Source organism: Melospiza georgiana, chromosome 1 (assembly GCF_028018845.1).
Source record: "Melospiza georgiana isolate bMelGeo1 chromosome 1, bMelGeo1.pri, whole genome shotgun sequence".
Lineage (NCBI taxonomy): Eukaryota > Metazoa > Chordata > Aves > Passeriformes > Passerellidae > Melospiza > Melospiza georgiana.
The window spans coordinates 117,805,042-117,826,821 of record NC_080430.1 but is presented as its reverse complement, the minus strand read 5'-3'; the positions used below and the strand labels follow the sequence as shown (position 1 = coordinate 117,826,821).

At 39.9% G+C, this 21,780-nt stretch overlaps 1 protein-coding gene across 1 annotated transcript in view; it reads left to right on the top strand.

Moving 5' to 3' along the window:
- The first annotated feature begins 6,316 nt into the window (after nt 1-6,316).
- CA8 (carbonic anhydrase 8) overlaps nt 6,317-21,780 on the top strand; it is a 50,785-nt gene continuing 35,321 nt past the window's right edge. The window contains exons 1-3 of the mRNA XM_058039139.1: nt 6,317-6,432; nt 6,718-6,909; nt 10,591-10,715. Coding sequence (XP_057895122.1) covers nt 6,354-6,432; nt 6,718-6,909; nt 10,591-10,715 — 396 coding nt within the window. The 5' untranslated portion in view covers nt 6,317-6,353. The remainder of the gene's footprint in view (nt 6,433-6,717; nt 6,910-10,590; nt 10,716-21,780) is intronic.

Below are 21,780 nucleotides of genomic sequence, written 5' to 3'. Positions count from 1 at the left end.
GTCAGGCATTTCTGAAAAATGTGCTGCGGCTAAACACAAGTTATTATTTATTGATAGCTAAATAATTAACTTAACACATGAGCAATTGCATGAAATGTTAATACCTTGTGATATAGAAAGAAGATTATGCTCTGAATGTATGATTTCATAGCTTTTCCAGAACAGGGCACATGAGCACTTTGCCAGCTATGGATGTTGGCACATTGATAAGTGAAACTTAGTAGAATGAATGATGAACTGACATTCCTTTCACCATCATTTTACAAGCTCAAATATGTTGTTATCTCCTTGCCACTTCATGCTGATCAGTGCTTCCTCTTTCTCACAAGCTTCCCAGCTGAAAAGCCAACACCTGTAAGCCAACACCTGCTTGTGCTCTTCTAGTGAAAAAGTGATCAGGCCCATTATTTAGCTCATCCTCTCCTTTTATTTTAAACTGTAGAAGGTATTATATCTTTCCCTGATTCAGTGGTTCTCTTTGAAACATGTAAGTGGTGGATTTTACATCTATCAGTTCCACTGACAAAGAGCCACTCCTTTTCAATAGCTATTAGATGAAATTCATAGTCCTTCAAGAATCTCATATAATGTTAAAGATCTGAAATTATCACAGCTAGGTAAATACATATTTATCATCTCCTTATTGCAGATTTCCCCCCTGAGCTTCCCATCTTCTTCCTTTAATTTGCATCTGGGCGTATCATTAGTTTTTCTTCCTTCCTAAAGAAATAAAGAAATAAGAGTTTTGCCATGTCAGGGCCCTTGATTATCATTTGAATTCTGTGTTTCAGAGACATCTTATTTCATCCTTTGACTGCCTTTTCCTTTTAGCCTGGTAGAAGTAAAAAAAATCTCACTTCCCTTCTAGTCTTCTGTTGTCTTCAGGAATTCGCTTTACTTTTGTGCTTATTTTACTTCATCAGCAATTCCTATTGTGTCTACCATTTTTTGTAATTCTTTACCCATTTTTTTTCCCAGGGCTAGATCCTTTTAGGGAAAGAAAATGTTCCAGAAGACTACATAACTTATTCTCTAAATTTTTAGTGTGCCCTTAAATACTGTGTACTGTATTATTAATTCTTCTGTTCCTTTTTGATGGGAGTTTCTTCAGTCTTTAAAAATTACTTCCTATTACTTGAGTTTTCTTTAAAAAGCTTGACACTATCCTCCCGTAGTATTAATGTCCTCAAGCTGTATGCCTAAATTCTCATGAAAAACCATTATAGTCCTGTTTTACACATTTGAACCCTGGGAGAATCCACACCAATTATACCCATAGGTTTGTAGCTTATTCCCATTTTCCTATCACTTGTGCATGCAAAAGGTTTATAACTATACTGTAGAAAAATGTCTGTACACACTTGCAGATCAGTGTGTTGATCTTTAAATTCCCCACCCAAACCATGCATGTTGTAAGGTGAAACATGTGAAGTGTGTTTAGGGCCAGGCTGCTGTCCTATTAGCTGGCAAAACCAGGAAGGACAAATTTACACTTACAGACCATAAAAACACACAAGGCCATGGAAACCACCTCTTGGTGTAGATGTAAGGGGAAATTGGGATTCAGCTGACATATTTTTGCAATGCTTGCAGGATGGTATTTGCCAATGTAAACCTGACTTGCAAAGATACAGTGTCTTTCACTGTGAATGGTTTATTTTTGCTATAAATGGCCCCTTTACTAGAAATGGTCTCTCTTTACCTTTTAATCTTGGACTATTTGAACTACCCAACCAAATTTTCCATTCTGTAATGCATTACTGCAGATGAAGAAAATAAAAATAGGCAAATATTATAATTCCAGGAATACTGGAATATTATTCCTTCTAATGAACTAGTTCCTTTTAAAACGTGCAGAGATTTTCAATATTGGTACATATAAGGTTGTGCTTTAAAGTTCAAATGCAGAAACTCTGTGCTTACACTTCTAAACTTGGAAAAGAATTAAACTTCTTTTAAAGCTTAATCTGGCATGAAATAAATATAGAAACAAGACCACGTGGGAGATATTTGCTGGTCAACCTCATAGTCAACACAGGAAGAAAAATAGGAAGCCCTATTCACTGGAAAAACTAGATGCTCCAGGTGCCTTCAGCTACTTGTCTTGCTGTATGGACATTGCCTTTTCTTTCAGGAAACCTTGGCAAGAGTGGAGATCTGGCTAGCAGAAGCATAAATAGACTTTAAATTACCCTAAATGGAATGCTCTAATATGCCACAGAACAATTCTTTCCTTATCAAAATATTAAATCCTTCATGCCCTTACCACTTCATGTTGGCAGCAACGTAATAAAGGAAAAAGTGGATAATAACAGGAAATATGATCATCTCAGAGTCTGAATTTCTCATCCCTTGCACTAAGGAAATAACTGTCAGTTCTGTGGCTGCAAAGAATCATGCAGGTAGGAATGTAAAGTCTAAAATAACTTGTATGTAATTCTGCTTTTCTGTTTCCTATAGATTTCTTAGTAACCTGTACAGTTCTCTGCACTGGACTCTCCCTTTTCAGAGTGGTGAAAGCAGTAAGTAAAGTTGTGGACATGTAACCTCTTAAAAAAAATGTTGCTAGTCATTCATGAGAATTGTCACATACAAATTTTTCATCATTAGGATGGAGAATATTGGTTCAGGCCCAGTTTCCCCAGTATATACTTTTTAAGGTCTTTGGGGAAGACATATTTTCTGAAAAAAGAAAAAAATCATGTAGAACAAAAAAACATATCTAGATATAGAAAACAGAGGAATAGTTGCTTGGGATCTCACCAGGATTAAGTATTATACTAACCATGTTTCAAAATGTCATTTCTTGTTTGACAAATGTAATGTCAGAGACTGCACTGCTTCTGAACTACTGTTGTGTGAGTTCAAAGAGGAACTATTAAGCCCTGGATCTGTGCCTGAGCTTTTTATTCCTCGTGCTATCAAAGGGTGTGATCATTTATCCCAGTTAAACAAGAAGTCAGCATGTTCCACAGAATCAAAGGATGAGCCAGGATTCAGGAGAGAAATGTCCTGCTCCTGCTTCTGTTGATGAGGTGTTATGTCACTTATGAAGCTCGTGTTGGCAGAGCTTCTCCTACTTTTTGCTCAACAATTTAATATTAGCTTGGGGGCCATAACTATGCCTGTCTATGGATTTTTCAGTGTGTTTAGCAAATGTAGCAAACATCACGGGCAATGCATTTTTACAGAATAAGAGTGCATTTATATGTATTACAGGTATATATTTAACATCTTTTCATTGTAAATTCAATTATTGGGAGCTTCTACACAAAGTTAAACAATGTTACGTTTGCTTACATCATTCAAGGAGATCAAATTCCACTGATCCTGGACAAATCTTAGCTCGTGCCACTATCTCCATCTGATTGCTTCAGCCCTTTTCTTTGAAGCTGGGTCCATAAACAAATGAGTTGGTTTGTGCAGAGGCCAATATCCACATCCATCTTCATCCTTTTTTGTAAGGTCAATATCCACATTTCTCATTGGAGTTTAATGTGAGGGCTCAGTCCCATGCTCCATTTCCTTGTGGAGAAGCAAACTCTTTTGTTACTTAGATACTTCACCATTAAAGAAGTCCCAGGAATCTTCAGTGGAATCTAATCTGTTGATTCTCTAATCTATGCCTGACAGATGCCAAGGAAGAAACAGAATATTTGCACAAAAACTACTCAGCAGACATATGGGAATAAAGAAATGTCAATTATTCAGTAAAGATACCTGCTATGCCTAATTTTGCAGAGGGATTTGGAAATAATTGAAAGGTTAAAAGGAAGGACAACAGATATATGGCAAAGCCATGAAAAGTATTTATTGCAAGACAGGAACTCACAGGTCTGATAAAGTTGCCCCTCATAAGCATGAAATTCTAGAACAGATATCCCACAGGAAGGTGACTGCAGGAAAGGACTTAATAGAGAGCATGAATGAATGAAATACTGTATTTCAAGGACTAAGGGAATGAAAGCAGCCTCCTAGGACTGTTTGGTTCATTTCCAAACTATAAGACTCCTTTTTAGAAAAAAATGAATTTTCAGTCATATGGACCAGAACAGATGATGATTTAGGGTAATGTTTGTTTTTTCCTCAGGTGGTTGAACAATGATTCAAAGAAATCTACATTAATAGAAGCAGCTGGTGTGTGTTTTAGAAGTGAGTAGATTATAAAACTTTACAACTTAATAAAGCCAGTTGGCTATGGGAGATAGGTATGCATATACAACATGATACCTCATGTGATTAAAATACATGTTAAAAATTTATGAGTTCTCTCTTTGTACTGATGTCAGGTGCTCAATATATGAAAAATGTCTGTTTGGGATTTTTTCCTCAATAAACTGCATCATGTTGTAATTTGGGTAGTATGATACTGCAGAAGGAAATCTGTGTTTCTTCTCTGCTCTTGAAAAAACCCAACCCAGTAAACTCTACTTCTTTTGCCCTATTTTCTTTTTGCCTTGCATGCAGCTCATGAACCAGTACTCTCTTGCTTCATTAATGAAGTTTCATCTCAGTCCTTCTTTTTTCATCTCACACTCACACTGATGATAATTTCTGCTCCCCTGTCAGTGCTGCACAGGAATCACAGGTACTGCTGCCGAGCTGGGGATCACTGAAGCACTGAAGCTCCACATTAAGATCAAACCTTGTGGATCAACAGCACAGGATCAAGATACTATCACCTTGGGATACCAGAATTCAGGGAAGTCTGGTCATTGATTTTAAGTGGACTAGGATGGTAAGCAAAGGGGACTTCTTACCATTTTAGCAATGCTATTTGACTGCCTCTGCTACGTTTTCTGATTGCTGTCAGGGATTGCAGACTGCCAGTGCTACATTCCCATTTCCCTTCCTGTCACTGATGCAAGTTTTTGGGCCACTGCCTAGAAGAGATCTCTATAACAGAGGTCCCTTCTGTCCTTTTTTCTCCTGACAGAATGAATATTCTCCAGTTCCATACACGGCTGTTTTCAAAGGAGAATGAAGAGTCCTTTCATAACCTTGAACTGAGGCATCTTCATCTTGGGGAGAGAATTTCCTCAAACCTTCAATCTTTCAATAATTTGCATTTTGTGGCAGGAATTGATGCCACACTTCTTCCTTTAAGACAGAAAGGGCAGAAGTGGGCTCCCTTCCTTAATCAGTGGCTTCCTTATCCTCACTGAGGGTTTCCATTCCTCCACGGAAGGGACACAGTGCTCAGTAGTGAGGAGTAAACACAGAGTCACAGAACGGCTGGTGTTGGTAGGAACTTCTGGGCATCATCTTGTCCAAATCACCTGCTCAAGCAGGGCTGCCCACAAGGACTGTGTTCACATTAATACCCTCATGGAAGGAGACTCCTCAACCTCCTGGGGCAACCTGTGCCAGGGCTTAGTCATTCTCACAGTAAAAATTTTTTCCTGATTTTCAAAAAAACCCTCCCATGTTTCAATTTGTGCCCATCACCACTGGTCGTGTTACTGGGCCCCACTGAAAAGAGCCAGGCTCCAACCTCTTTGCATTTTCCCTTTGGGTATTTGTACACATCCATGAGATCCCATTGAGCCTGCCCTTCTCTAAGCTGAACAGTCCCAGCTCTCTCAGCCTTTCCTCATAGGAGAGATGATCCAGCACCTTAACCATGGTCATGACCATTTGTTGGACTCTCTCCAGTATGTTCATGTCTCTCTGTACTGGAGCAGCCCAGATCTGAACCCAGCACCCCAGCTGTGTCCTCACCAGTGCTGAGCAGAGGGGCAGGATCACCTCCCTCGACTTGTCGGAATTGCTTTGCCTAATGCAGCCCAAGGTATCGTTCACCTTCTTTGCATCAAGGGCACATTGCTCGCTCGTGTCTGACCTGATGCCCACCAGGACCCACAGTGGGTGGGACCCATGCACTCAATGCCAAACTGCATTCCGGTCGGAAGTCCCCCGTTCTGGACTGCTGCTCCCCAGCGGCCGAGCTTTGCCCCTTGCCTTGTTAAAGCCGCTCTCCCTGGGTGTCCCGGGTGCACAGCGCGCCTGTGCCCGGCTGGAGGGGCAGCGGGAGCTGCGGAGACACGCACCCAGCCGGGCTAGGGGAGCGGCCTGCGGAGGGCGGCGAGGAGGGGGCAGGGAGGCTCAGGAGCAGCGTCCCGCCGGGCACGCCCGCTGCCGCCTCACCCACCGCGGGCTCTCCGTGCGGCGCCGTGCCGCGGGACAGCGAGCGGCTCCCGGCCCGGCCCGGCCCGGCCCGGCCCCGGCGCTGCCGCCGCCCGCGGGCGGGGGCGGAGGGCTGAGGGCGGAGGGCGGGGGGAGGTCCGGGCGCGGAGCCGCGCGCCGCCAGCCCGGCTCGCCCCGCACACGCTCGCACTCCGCGCCGCCCGCCCATGGCTGACAGGAGCCTCATCGAGGGCGCCGAGCCCCTGCCGCGCCGCGAGGAGCCTCCCGAGTGGGGCTACGAGGAAGGTGAGGAGCGGGCGGCGGCTCCGCCGGGGAGAAACTTTTGTCCACTGCCGGGGGAAGAGGAGGCGGTGAGGGGATTTCAGTGGCGGGGCACAGCGGGGTTCGCTCCCCGGCCGTCCCGAGGCGCCGGGAGCGGGGAAGCGCCGTCCCGTCCATCCCCGCCGGCGGCAGGGCAGCGCGGAGCCGCGGGGTCCGGCCGAGCCGCCCTTCCCCGGCCGGGGACAGCGCCTGTGTGACCCGCAGCGCGGCGTGCCGGGTCCCCCTGACCGCTTTTCCCTTGTGCCTCAGGAGTGGAGTGGGGGCTGATTTTCCCCGATGCTAACGGGGAGTACCAGTCGCCCATTAACTTGAACTCAAGAGAAGCTAAATACGACCCCTCGCTCCTGGAAGTGCGTTTGTCACCGAACTACGTGGTGTGTCGTGACTGCGAAGTGATCAACGACGGGCATTCCATTCAGATTGCCCTGAAGTCAAAATCAGGTATGCTGAAACATGGCCTTGATTTTCCCGGCTAAAGCTTGTGTTGCCTGAAGAGTCACTGCACTCGTGTCCCGGAGTGTTGGAAAAGCAGCCTTCCCCAGCTGGGAGCAGTTGTGCCCATTCCGCATGGACTATGCCCGGTGAGAGTGTTGCTGTTGACTTTGGTTAGGAAGAGGAGCAAGTGTTGCAATGGGAGTAGATTTTGATGCCAGGCTGGATGGTCAGTGAGATTGCTTCAAAGCGTGTCCAAAACTTCCTCTTGTGGTAGTGGTATCCAATCCGCTGGCATTAACAGCTGTCTGCGCTCAGAATATTGCTAAAACAGTGTAGTGCCAAACTGTTCTGTACAGCTGGCAAGATTTGTTCATGGTTCAAAGACTATGTAAGTTAAAAGTGCTTTCTCCCATTAGCTTGAGCAGATTCTGAATGCTACCTACAGAATTGGACAACTTACGATAGATACACCAGTCATATGTACTCACGATATTGATGAGGACCAAGTAGAAGGCAGTCCTCATTTCTTAAAGGATGACATTTTTGGTGTCACTCATCAAATTTGATTTAGAAGAAAATAATAATTCCAACATAAGTGAAGTTGCAATATCTTATCCAGACCTTTTGTCTGGGCAAATTGTTCTGAATGAAGGAGGCAAGAAAGTAGGGAGGAGAAAAAGTCCACTTTGCTTTCCAGCACTGCAGTAGTTCTTGCCATGTTTTTGGAAGAGCCTCCATGTTATTCCAACAAGTCTTAGCTAGTAACAGCCCTTTGGGGGCATTTAAACAGCTGGACATTGTCAAACCATGAGACATTATAACTTCTGTTTCCTTCTGAGAACTCAGTAGTATTGGGAACTGCAGCTGTGCTAAGTGAGAGAGTTCAGTTTTACACAGTTTTTTAAAAAGGAAGGGTTAATAATAATCATCATCTTAATAATGATGCTTTGATTTATAATTTCATTTCTATGATATTTTTGATGTATTTTTGCAGCACAGAACGTTTCTTTCAATGGAATTTTGCAGATTTGCAATAAAAATGTTTTACTTCCAGTCAGTTTTACTGCCTTCATCAGAAGCAGAGCTCTTTTCCCAAGGGATAAGGTTGTCCCTGAAGGATCAGGAATTCTTGAATTCTCCTGTGGAGGAAATGAGAGTGACCACAAGTGACCTCATAATTCATATGCCAAAATGCAAGTCCTTCCATGCTACCTTTCCCAAGGGCAGTTTCTGACTTAGTGGTGATTAATAAGATGGAACCAACACACCTGAATGCCTTTGCAAAACCATTAAGAGAATTAGAAAAAAGGAAAGACTTCTTTTATACTTGAATGCAATGTGATGCCAAACAGACGAGTCTTGAATTATAAGAAAATGTGAAATAGAGAAAAATTTGATGACTGAAGTATGGATTTACGATTTAGGAACTCTTGGTTTAGTTTCAGCTTTTTCTTAAATTTATTGTTACGTAATTTGCCATTTTCCCTTTGTAAACTGGGAATAATTTGGGAGGGAGAGGACAACATTTATTAAACCTGCCAAGAGGAGAAAAGCGTTAATAAGTTGTGATTGAACCTGGCCTAGTACTCTGGCCATTTTTCAGGGATTGCAGAAACTCCTGCAGTTTCTTTTCCTCACAGGAGATCTCTGATGACAAATCCATTTGGCCAATTATTTTGTTGAGAACTATTGAGCACTGGATACTTTTGAAGCTCTGTCCAATTAATGTTCAAGAGATCCTCATCTGCTGTAATGTTAGCAAAGAAAAAGTTCTTTATGGAAAAAAGTAAACTGATTAAGATACATATTAAAAATAAATTTGTCATTACTTGTGAATGTTTTTATCCTTAAATTCAAGACACGCAGTCCATATGGAGTTCCCAAATCTTTCTCATTATTTAATTGCAAACATTTTCACAGCTGCTTTCATTTTGATAGTGGAATATGTGTTGTGCATTAGGTGGAAGAACCATGATCAAATATGAAATAGTTTTATCATGGGATCAGTCTCCTAACTGAAGCCTTGGAAATAAACTCTTTGAAGCTCCTGGAGATCCGGAAGTACATAATATAGAGAACATTTGTTCTAGTTACAGTTTTTCTCAGAGCAATGTTTTAAAACAGAAAAAATACTCAATTTTCCTAATTGAGATGATGATGATGATTACATTGTCCTAATTAAACACTAATTGAGTATCATTATTCTTTTTATTTCTCCAGATTTCTTAAATATTTCAATTGGTTGTTTCCTCGAGTGTTGACTGGATTTGTAGATTTTCCCTCTAGGGGATATAGCTATAGACAGAATATAGATAAAGCAAGGTTAAGGAGCAAATCTGAATCTCTAACTATATTTAGGACATTTCATTTTAGAAACTCTTAATAGCTGTTAGATAAGTTGTGAAGAATTATTAAAGGAGCATTAACTGGAATATCTGACTTTTTTTCCTCCAGCTTGGGAAAAACATAATTGATCTGTTTTCTTTCATTTTTTTACAGTTTCATACCTTTGGTTTTGTGTTTGTACAATTGTAATATGATTCAATTGCTAACTTAAGTTTTAGTATTACACCACCTCTTGTGCTCCAAGCTCAGGTAGTATAGTTTGTGTGTCAAAATAGTTATATATTATGGAACTAATTCCCTACGGCTATATTTCATGCAGTTAAATAATTCTTATCAATTATCAGAGATTGTAAAAGATTAATTTCAAGTCTATGAAATGTAAGCTAGAATTTAATGGGTTCTGGGGAAGACTGTGAATGCCCTTAAAGAAAACTCAGCCCTGCCTAGAAGCCAGTATTCAATGATTTTAGTGGGAAGCTACCTCCAGCTTGTGGTGTAATATTTGATCTAAAGCAGATTCAGAAGTCCCTGGGCAAAAGGTTTCCATTGATTAATTCCATAGCAGGTTGGGCCTCACAATTGCTTGCTTTTACTACTTCTGGTGGAAGTCTCTATTAGTGCCAAAGTACTGAGCAGCTCTGTACATTTTTTTGTGCACATGTTGTGATTGTGGACAGACGCTTTTAAGAAATTCCAGATGTTTAAAAAACTGAATTAAGAAAAACCCATGGCCGCCTAGAAGCTGTTTTTAAGTAAATGAGATATGCTGGTTTTGCTCCAGTGTGTAGGTTTGAGTATATTTTGGTGTGGAGATGTTCAGTATCTCAGAAGCCTGGCAGGTGGTATATGAGTGAGCACCTTTACCCAGCAAAATATTTGCTATCTAAATTTTTCTGTCCATTTTTGTGACCCATAGTAAATATAGGTGATGAAAATTAAACATTTGGACAACTTGGAGGTTACTTCCCAGTTCAATTCAGAACCTCTGCCATCTGTTTGGAGCACACAGTTAATGTCTTGATAAGACAAATAGACATTCCCTCTTCTGACTGGTAGAGGTACAATGCTTTTATTTGGAGTTCTGCATCGTAAAACAAAGAGTTCAGTATGACAGCAGTTTTACTGTTTTTCATAACTGCCTCAATTCATGTTCTGTACCTGCAAGGTTCTTCAGAAGTAAAGGTGACAAGTCTGTCAGCTTGACTCTTCTCCTCTCTGGTACCACTTCTATATATAATAATATAGAAGATTGCCTCAGACTCCTTGTTGTATTTGGAGAATATTTTCAGTGGCTTGTCTGCTTTGAAAGGCAAGTTCTTTACCACTTATCTTCTTTCCCAGTGTTAATAGGGGGGCCATTACCTCGGGGGCACGAGTTTGAACTGCACGATGTTCGGTTTCACTGGGGGAGAGAAAACCAGCGTGGTTCTGAGCACACAGTTAATTTTAAGGCCTTTCCCATGGAGGTAAGAGTGCTCTGCATTGTATAACACCCGTGAAATGCAACAGATTTTATTTCATTGCCTGAATTCTTGGTAGCCCGAAAGCGACTTCCTTTTAGCTCTGCATGCTTTATATTTCAACCACAAAGCTGTCTTCCTGGGGTGTGCTTTAGTGCAGGTAAATTAGGATATGCATCTGGAATAGAATGCCTCCAGCACTCATCACACTGTATGATTAATTGGTCGTAAAGTTAACTTGCAGAATTATTAACTTCTTTCTTATTAGTGTTCTAACAAGATCTGCCATTTCAACACTCCCTATGTCACCTTGACTAATAGCTATAGATGGGGAGAACTAGCCACTGGAAATATTTCCATGGTGAGTAATAACAATTGAGGTTGATTTGGAGTAAGTGTAGAGCAATTTGTTCTTGAAACAGCTTTACATACTTGAAAACTGAAGATTATGTGATAGTCCTCTGTATGTTCTCCATGATCTGAAAACGTACATGATTTTGAAATAAAAGCAAAGTGATAATGCAGTCTTAAAAATTTCAGCTCCTCATGGGGTTCCTGACATAAGGCAACACAAAATGCTTGGTCCTGCTTCTCCTGCCCTCCAGCAGTGGTTTGTTTTCACTTCCCACTGTACCATTGCTTACATCTGTCAAGGAATGGCTTAGAGTATTCCTTAGTCCCTGGGCTGCAAGACTACCTTTAAAATATACCAACCCCGATGTTTGATGACTTCAGTTTTGTATCTTTTATCTTTTATTTCATTTGTTGTGCACTATTTGTTTTAAGGAAACTCAAGGTTTTATGGAGTTCTTTAATTTATTTTTGTCTTATTTATCTATCATAATCCCTCATGAGTCTGAAACTGTTTCTTTTATTCACTGTGCTCAGTGCTAGGAAATTTATTATTGTAGTGTTCATGAGTGCCTGGCTACTGGAATAGAACTGTCTTATGGAAAAGAATGTTAAGATATTAAAGAATATTGAAGGACCTACTGCAGAAATAAGTGTAAAAATCCTTTGGACTTACATCATCCATCTAGTTTTTAGGGTTGTTCAAATACTTTCTTCAAGAGTCGTGGGTCAGATTCTGGTCTCTGCTATTTGCTATTTTGCACTGGTCTATCACAACCTCCCATAAATAAACTTAGTCATTTGGAGTTTTCAGTTTGAATTGAGTCAGATCATAGAATCACTTATGTTGGAGAAGGCCTTTATGATCAACAAGTCCAGTCATAAACCAATACTGCCAAAGTCCTCCCCTAAACCATGTCCCTAAGTACCACATCTATGTGTAGGTCCCCTCTGCAGGTTGATTCCAGGCAGGTCTTGGAAATGCAAAATTGTTTGAATGGATAAGACTCATCAACCAAAGGGAAAACAAGGCAATGACTTCTGCATCCTGATTACCTGGCACAATGGATACAATGTGATTTATATGGGCAGTAAGACCTTCAGGATACTGCAGTGTTCCCCTGAGGCAGGAAGCAGCCAATTCATTATGAAATAGCTCTGCTAAGTGCTTTTCTTCAAGGCTGGTCCAGTATGTGGTGATTGAGAAATACTCATATGAACCGTGCTGAGAGCTGTTCTTGGGAATCTATTAGGATTTCCTGTCTCTGTTAATTAAAGATCACTTGCAAACAGTCTTGGTGGTATGTGGGAACAATCTATTGATAATCTGCAGAAAACCTAAAATTATCTACTCCAGATCAATCCAGAGAAAAATATGCTTGACCCAGAGATACAAAACAACAAACTTAATAAGTCATGAAGGGATTTCATTCTTCACCTACTTTAAAAGCAGTACAGCAGCTGCACAAACAGAGTTCTGGCACAGTTGAAGAACATCACCTGGAGGTGAGCAAGCCACTGTTTTTCTGTTTCCTGCATCTAAGCAGCTTTCAACTAAACTCTAACTTCCAAGAAATAATTACTGATGCAGAAATTCTCTAGCAGAAAAAAGTCTGACCCCTAATACCCTTTAAGTACAGTGTGAATGTTTCATTTTGTAAACAGATAAATTCTTATGGCAGAAGATGGTCAGTTCATCATCTTCTGCCTCAAGGTGCAAGAAAGTACAGAGCAGGTTTTTTTGACAGATGAGCTGCATTTCCTTCTGCTATTTTCTTACCTTTTGACATTGGCATTGGTTTATACAGTTGTTGGAAATCATTAAATTCTGAATGTATATTTGCCTTGATTTCCACTGAGTTTCACAGATTGACAGAATATCCTGTCTTGGAAGGGGCCCGCATGGATCATCCAGTCCAGCTCTTAAGTAAATGGCCCACGTGGGGATTGATCCCACAATCTTGGTGTTATAAGTACCATGCTCTAATCAGCTGAACTGAGTTTGCTGGTTACTGAGCACAAACAGCCATTGATGCCTATTTTGGCTACATCCAAGCATTCTGCTGTAGTTTATGCTTTTGTACAAAACCAGCTGGCAGCTGTTTGTGCATCAGTGCCTGCCTAGGAATATGTTGCACACCAAGTGCATGAGTTTGGGTCTTTTTCAAGTGTGACTAATCTAGTAGGTCATCTTCCTAAGGAACTAGAAATTATTTCCATGGGAAATGATAGGGATTCTCTTCTCTTTGTGAGAGGAAAACAAGGACATGAGAGGTAATATGAAAATGGAAGTGCTTGGTTTAAGTGCAACACAACAGGTTGGCCTAGATTACACACTCTACTACTCTATTTTAAAACCTGAACTGAGCAGTTCTAAAAAAAATCAGCTTTTAGTTTGATGAAATCTGAGATGACTATCTGAGACTAAGTATTGACTGGAGCAGCAGTCTGGGTTTTTTTAGGGCTGAAGTGTATACAGCTTTATTTTATTACACTGGACACAACAGTTGTGAAACAGCTTCAGATTACCATGTAATGACCTTTGTAAAAGATTTTAAAAAAGAGTGTAATTTTTCAAATTTGGAAGGCCAATCTTCAATTACTTCCTTAGTCTCTTCATCTTTGGTACCATAATTTCTATAAAAGAAGTTAGGCAATATCCTGTATTAGTTGGGTAATATCCCATGTTTCTCAGTGCAAAAATCCATTACTTCTTACTACATAGCCAGGGCCTTTGCATGTGGTTAGGATATATAGTTCATGGTGAAGTTGGGTAGATTACAAAGCTTGTGTAACCTCTGGAACAGCTTCTTGAGCTAATACATATTGTCCAAAAATGTTGTTCGTGTGGCTTGGATGCTGAGTTCTTTTTTTTTTATATTCTTATATAAGGTTCAGCAAAGATGTGTTTTCCACCTTCCTTGACTGAAGAAACCAGAATGTAGACAGTGATATGGCAGTGTTTTCATTTTCGCTGAAAAATCTGTGTTTGCAATAAGTCAGGAAAGCAGAACAAAACAAAAATATTTCTCAAAAGCAAATATGGTAATGCCTCTTCTTAAACCAAGGAAAAGCAGAGGTTGCATGTACCAATACTCCTCCCTTTTTTCATGAAAAAAAAGAGCATGAAGACTGCTCTTACCCTTTGGGCAAGAATCAGAAGGAAACATTTGTGCAACTTTCTCTAGAAATTCTTCTCACCAACTACTTCTACTTCATGTAAAAGAGTGCTACTTTGCCTTTTGGCCAAAGATGTGTTGCCATGACATATGCTAGGTGTTTAGTAAGGGTCCTAACACTGAGAGACTGTTTCATGCTAGCAAATGGAACAGGGTACCAAATATCTGTGCCTTACAGTACAAATTTCCACAAAGCAGTGAAATCCACATTTACACATGTGATTTACCTGAGGCTTAAAGACGTGTAGGAAGGAAAGGAACTATTTGGCATCTTTATCCTTGGTGCCAAGAGTGTGGGTTGGAGAAGGAGGAAAAGCAAACTAATGAAACTGACTTTTCCCCTTACCTCTGATGTATAACAGGGAGATAGAAGAGGACAGGAATTGTAAATTGCTGCTATTTATTTTTTGTTAACTAAGTGAAATGGGAGCAGCTAAAAATGAGTTCCCATTGTATCTGATCTCTGTATAAACACAGCATATTATAGTGCCAGGCTGAATGAATTTACAGTCAAAAAAGAAATTAAATCCAGCAGGAGAAAGTAAATCACGTGATAACATCAATGCAGGTTTATGGGGAAAAAAAGTGTTTTCACTACTTCTTAAATGAAGGGAAACAGGGAAAAATATAAGGGGGCCTGAAAGTTGTCTCTTCCTCTTAGTCAAATGGTGGTGTGACCAAAGGCACAAACTGACCATAAAGGCACAGTTGTTTCCAGGTTCCTGTTGTGAAATAAAACTGTATCAGGGAAAATGAAAAGGTTCCTTTCATCACTTGCAATATAACTAGGAGGATAATTCCCTGTAATCCATCCTCTTTAAAATGTAGGATTACATTAGCTGCGAACCATGTGAAAGCTCTCAGTAGAAGTGGGTTGGCAGAAAATAATTTAAAAAATGTTTCCAAGATGTGCAGGAAGATTAAAAACTATTATTGTCCGTCCTACATTTTTTGAGTAGAACAGAAGAAAATACAGTTGCTGCAAGGGCTAAAATCAGTTCTGGACAGGAATAAAAACTATTCCTTTCTGTTGGATAACAAAATGCAAACTAATTAATTCTGTAGACCCTTGCAGAGTAACTGAAATACCTGCTGCAATGAAGGTAACAGTGCAAAACACATATCTTACCCTCGATTTGATTTAAATCATGATGCTTTCCTTTGTTAACAAGAAATGGTGCCTGAAGTACTCACCCAACACAGTTAAAGCTTTAGGGCTTCAGGTGAGGCTGTTAGCATTACACTTACCTATTAAAGTCTTTGCAGTCTTCACTGTGGGGTTTTGTCTATGCCTAGCTCTGAAATCAGATATCTGCGCACAGTGCATACCCTTTCTGGCATTTCTGGAGAGAAAGTATCATGCTTTCAACACAGAAATTTATTTTTTGCCAACTTGTAATATTCTTTGCCAAGGCTATTTGACCTTGCTGTCTCTTTTAATCATTTTCCTATTACCTTATCTGGATTAAAAAATAAACCAGAGTACTTTTAATTGTAATAGATGGCCTGGGAAACAGTGTGCTTGCTAGTGTGTCTCTCCCTCTTTATTTAGAGACTGACAAGCTGCAGAAGGACTGGGTAGGTATGAATGGCAAGCAGAATTCAAACCATGATGACAGTAGTTCCTTTGTTAGGACTGTGATCCAAGTAATAAACTCTAAAAGATAAACCAAGGAGTAAATCCTGTTGCCTTAGTTGGTTGCATTGATTGCCTGCTTGTGAAAAAAATAATTAATTCCACTCGTACTGGCAGCACAAGACCTTTGAAAAGGATATCTACGAATTTAACAGGAGGCAAAAAGAACAGATTCCAGAAGAGTTTATGTAGCATCATGCTGAGGTCTGGACCTCTGCTCAGACACTGTCCAAGTTTTCTGGTGGAATATTAACTTGTTACTAATAGTCTTGGATTCTCTTCTAAATTTTGGAATGATTGCAGGTGAACACTCTTAGCTGTGATTAAACACAGTGTGCCTTATAAGGAAATGATGACATTTGTGTAATAGCTAAAATCCTTGTCAGGTTATGAATAAGACTAGTAATTGTTTAAAGTAGATATTTTCATTGGACAGTATCTAATTTTTGAGGATAGAATTGTGGAAAAAATACAGGAAAAACGTGCCAATATTTAAACAGATGTTTTCAGTTTTGTTTTCTAAATCTCAGTGATTTCTACAAAAGCAATTTTTTACATGTTGTGTAGATGCCATTTAGGAACTGTATCAGCAATACTTAGATTTACACAGCACTCTGTGGGCAAAATTGGTTTTAGCAGCAATTCCAACACTATCAGTGAATCATGTTATGTGGAGTCCTAGTCCCAAATGTGCAGGTGTTTAAGTATTTTTCTGCATTTTCTATGTATCATACATCCTGCAATCCCCTAATTGATGTTACTTCTCTTTGGATTTTTTGTGGTGGACAATGCTGTGAGGTCTTGGTCTCCTTCCAGTGTACAGGGAAACATGAAACAGCAACGAGGTTAAAGAAAAAATTACCATCATTGTAAAAGCACACATGAGCAGCTTATGACTCCTGAGATTGCTAGTGCTTTAAGTTCTTTCAGTGTTAGGTTTTTATTGTTGTTGAGGGTTAATTTGACCCTAAGTAGGCACATGCAGTCTCTGGAGTATACTTTGGTTTTGGGTAATTTGCCAATATGGGCTTCAACTGGCCCTTGTTTTGCTCACTCGCATATAGTTTCAATTTTTCAGGAATGCACCTGTGTGCTTTCTAATGTGAATTCCTGAAAGCAGGTGCAAAAATAGGCTGATGTACTTGCACAAATGTGCTTTTATCTTGTCTAACACCTAAAAAAATTAAGTTAAGCCCTGTGGAAAAAGGTACACAACTTTAGAGGCAGCAAAATATGCTACCTTTTTGTGCAGAATCTACAATATATTTATTGGTTTGTGGAAAATGTATGAGCTGCCAGACCCCAGGTCAAAGAGGAGTGGTATTGTTCGTGTTTATTGAAGCCTCTTTATCTTTTTGTCTGTTTTTTAAGAGTCATTTGAGTTTTGTGTGGAGAAGCTCTGTGGCCCATATGCACCTAAACCAGTTTTGAGGTGGCAATTGCAATAATCTATGATTAATAACTTCTACCGGGATGGAGAATTTCAGTATTCATTGAAGAAATAAATAGTTCAAACTAAAAATGACTGAGCAGAACAGGACAAACTAACAGGAAAAAATTTGCGAGGGGAGAAAAGCTGGGTAAAGGAAAAGAAAATGAGAAGAAAACGAGGAGCAGCTGAAGAGAGGGCTCCCCATTCCATCTAATCTCAGTCTGTTAGTCTCAGTTTAGTTCTGCCAGAAGCCGCAGGCAGTATTTGTGTTTTGCCTGCATCAAATTTTCTTGCAGCCCTGCTGGGCTAAGTTGAGATGTTCAGTTGCAGCCTGTTAGGTGGCACTGCATCCTTGTGGAGGCAGGAGTGTAACCTTGGACAGAAGAGCTGTTAGCATCCCCGGCCTGTGGTAGCAACACTACAGCCTCTGACACTTTTAAAAATATGGAATTCTTTTCCATTTCTTGAGCAGATTTACAGCTTTGCCTTCTCCTTAAATTGACTTTCTTACACAAGTGTCTTGCTGACAGTGCTTGGATTCATGGACATAGAGGTTGCTGTCAGAAAACCCTTATAGAAAACCGTTCCCCAGCTCTAACAGAATGGCTACTTATGGAGCTGCTGTGGGAGAAGACATTCTGTAGTCTCTTAGCAGATGGGACTTCTGAAGAGGATTTAAACTTAGTTTGGAGCTCAACAAGATTGCTGCTCAGGTCTTTGCCATTTTTCTTGGCTGTGTGCCCTTGCTGTGATTTGCTCCAGTTGTACATAATTTTCTAATTTCTGCCATGATCCTTGCTGGCATTCTGCATGTATTTTGCTTCAGTTTCCTGCTGCCTTGGTTTTCCTATTTGGTTTTCCTTGGCACTTTGCCCTAACCACTAAGCCTAACTGTTTTACCATCTAAAACTCATCACTTGTTGAAGAAGGGGAAAGGAGATTCCTTATTTTGTTGTCTTCCATGCTGCATGCTTGAGTCAGGACCAGTTCCAAGACAGGCCCCAATGCATAAGCAAATACTCTAAAAATTAGAAGTAATAGCTTTTTGATGCTAGCCCCAAATTTTGTGTTATTTGTTTTAATGGTGCATTCATGGCCCTCAAGAGGTAAACGATGAAACGTGTAGATCACCTAAGATCTGAAAACCTTAGGAGACTTCCAGAAGTATTTGCTGTTGTGCCTGGTTACATCATGAGCACAAATAATATAATCCTTAAAACATCAGTGAGATGAGTTCTATTGCTATTGCCAAGGAACTGGTAGGAAACAAATTCAAAGGGATTAAATTGTTTGGCCATGGTCACATATGATGCCTTCTGTAGAAGTGGGGGAGAACTGACTCATGATTCCTAGATGCTTGGATTCTAGTAAGGGTTTCAGACACTGTAGTGTTGGAATACCCAACTTGGGTTGTAAATCCTGTTTCAGTAATTTAACCACAGGGCTATCTGTGGATGCCCTATTCCATAGGCCACACTGTTGTTAATGAGATACTGGTCATTCCTGACTTTTTACTGTCCCAGTATTAAGCCACATAATGAGCTGAATGGGGAAACAGCTAAAGTACAGCAAAATTTGTGGAGTTCATGGAGCTATGGAAGAGAAAATTATAGCATGCTATTACACAATTTGCAAACTTGAATTCAAGAGAAAACTGTTGTAGAAGCATAACAAAGTTTATTATTTTAAAGGAAGCTTAGCCAACATTACAGGAAAACAAAAACCTGCCTGAGTTTCCTAGAGGAGTGTATTATGGAAGAACAACTGCTCCCTGGATAACAGTCAAGCTTATGACTTAAGAAGATAATATGCAGCTGCAGATTCTCATATCTTAAGACAGACCATTACCTTTGAAACACAGAGAACTGTGGGATACAAATCAGTTATTAACAAAACATGGCAAATTAACAGGGAAGGAGTGTTTTCCATTCTGCCTTCATGAGAGAATCTACCATTGAAAATTAAATTGGTGATTTAAAACCTTCCACATATGAACAGTCTGGTTTTAAATCCAAGACAATAGATTGCAGGCAACACTTTGGAACTGAACATGCTTTTATTAAATGCTTAGTCATATAAATAACACTTCCAGAATTAAATGCTTAACCTATAGCTTTTTGTGTTTTCTGTCTTCTTGATGATATTGCTAGTCTGTAATGTAATCAACTGTCCATCAAGGTCCAGTCTTTTTTCAAGCTTCACCCTGTCTAACTGTGGAGCTATAAAAGCACATGCAGACATGCACATGCACCCTCCCAGACTGGTAAGAGCCCAGAGTGAAGGTAGGCTGGAGAATCTTGCAGTAAAACCCGTGGTTTTTTCCTTCCTGGCTTTCATATTTCAAAGGAAGGAAAAAGAAAGGCTTGAAAGTGTATTTGTTTCTGTTAGCATAGGTAAAGGCAGACCCAGGGCACTTCAGCCTGCATGTTTGCTGGGGCCAAACATAGTAGGGAACAATAAGCTGCTCTGTGGTGCTCCTTGCTTTGCACACTGAGCAGAAACTTGGCACAGTGAAGAGTCTGACCTATGAATCTGACAGTAATTACTGTGTAGCTGTTTAGTTTCTTACCATTAGGTTGATATTGAAAGTTGGCAGCATGGAGACAGGGACATTTTCAGTCCTTTCATGACTTTTTCAGTCCTTTTTTTAGCCTGTATACTTACATTACAGTTTAAAAAAAGTTAATTTTGATTAATTCCTGTTTTCTTTTAATCTCTTGTGAATGCCAGTACACATAAGCTGTGCTTGTGATTTCAAACATGAAGAAAAAAAATACATACCGATGACAAATGATGTATCCTCAGTTTCCCTGAAACCCTATGATGTTTTTGCCAGTGATTTTCTTAAGAAACAGGCAAGCTAATATTACGTGTCAGTGACTCCTGTGGGCAAACAAGGACATAGGTAAAAACATCTATGTTGCAGTTGCATTAACCATGAAAATTCCTTTTTTTTCGTCCCACTTTTTTAGACCTTCTGGCTTCTTTTCCCAGAACAGAAAGAAGAGTGCTGGTTGGATTTTTATGGTTCCCATTGCTTTTCTTTTTCGCTTACTCTTTGTAGCTGTCGTGTTTTGAGTTTTTCCATGTACATCAGTACTTCCTGCTGTTAATTTCATTTTTTAAATGAACCAATAGTTCTTTGTGTGAAGTGAAATGAGGATGCTGCATGTGATTAGACTTTTCAAAGGGAACAGGTTCCTGTTTAATATTAGATGTTGCAATGTTTTTATTATTCTGTTATGTAGATACTTCTTTAGTGAGTTTGCCAAAAGAAACTGCTATAGTGTTTCCTGAGATGCTGCAAATAATTCAATAGTCCCAGGATTCGTTACCTTTTTTGTGGCACATCTGAAGGTATGCCACACAGATGCTTAGACTACTGCTTTCACTAGGCTGTCTTGTTTGGAAAGAGAATAGATTTTGAAAGGTGTCTTTGCAGTCCTTGATTTTATGATTCAACAAAAAGAAGCTTTTTTACAGCTGTTCTTCTTTCAAAGATGTTCATGGAGAGGAGAGCACCAGTCAGCAAAGGTTCTGGGCTACCATGGTGTCCCAATCAAGCATATGTTCAGCATGTTTTAGCTGTGAATTTAGCTTTTGACCTGAAACATGTAGTATCTCACTCTGTAATTGTGAAGTTGTTTGAACAGTATCTCCAGGATACTTTGTGCTCTGGTCCATCTTGATTTATGTGCACCTAATTTCTCTGATCTTAGATTACAGACTTCTTTGTTCAGGGAATGTCATCTTGTTCTGAACACGCTTGGAGCCTGACGATTAAAGCGCAGACTAGATCTGCTCGATCTTTAACACTTTCAATAAATTATAACAAGCAGAAGTTGAGCAGAAACTGTGCTTTTTCTTCTCCTACATTATATTAATAAGAGATTTTTAATGCTAACAGTGTTGTCATCTGTGTTCATTGGAACTGCTTTCAGTTATGTCTCTTAGTGGTGAACTTCGTGTTGCTTTCAAAGATAGGCAAAGAATTCCCTTTATGTAATTTTTTCATTACAGTGATTCATGTATGGAATTTTAAAGAGCATTTAAATGATACTGAAATTTAGTGGCATTTTGGCACCTATCCACTATAGAAGCCTTGGAAAATTCAAGTATGGAAGCATAAACCAAGTGCACTAATTTATAACCTAACGACATTCTCATCCTCTTCTTCATTTTGCCCAGAGTTCCTGATCTACTAATTTGCTTCTATTTGCATTTGCATTTTCAAAGGAAGCATGTTTATGTTGACCAAACTATAATGTTTAACCATGAAGACTTTATGGTATTTGTTTCTTTGTTTTGTGGCATGAAGTATGTACATGTACCCCTGCTTCTCCTAAGACATTTTCAAAGAGTCTCTGTATCAGTTCCATTAACTTTATTTTCCTAAACCTCTCCTTCAGGCTGTTAATAACTAACTTTCTGGTTTTTTAATCACTTTTTTAGAAGCTGTGTGCCCTGGTCATA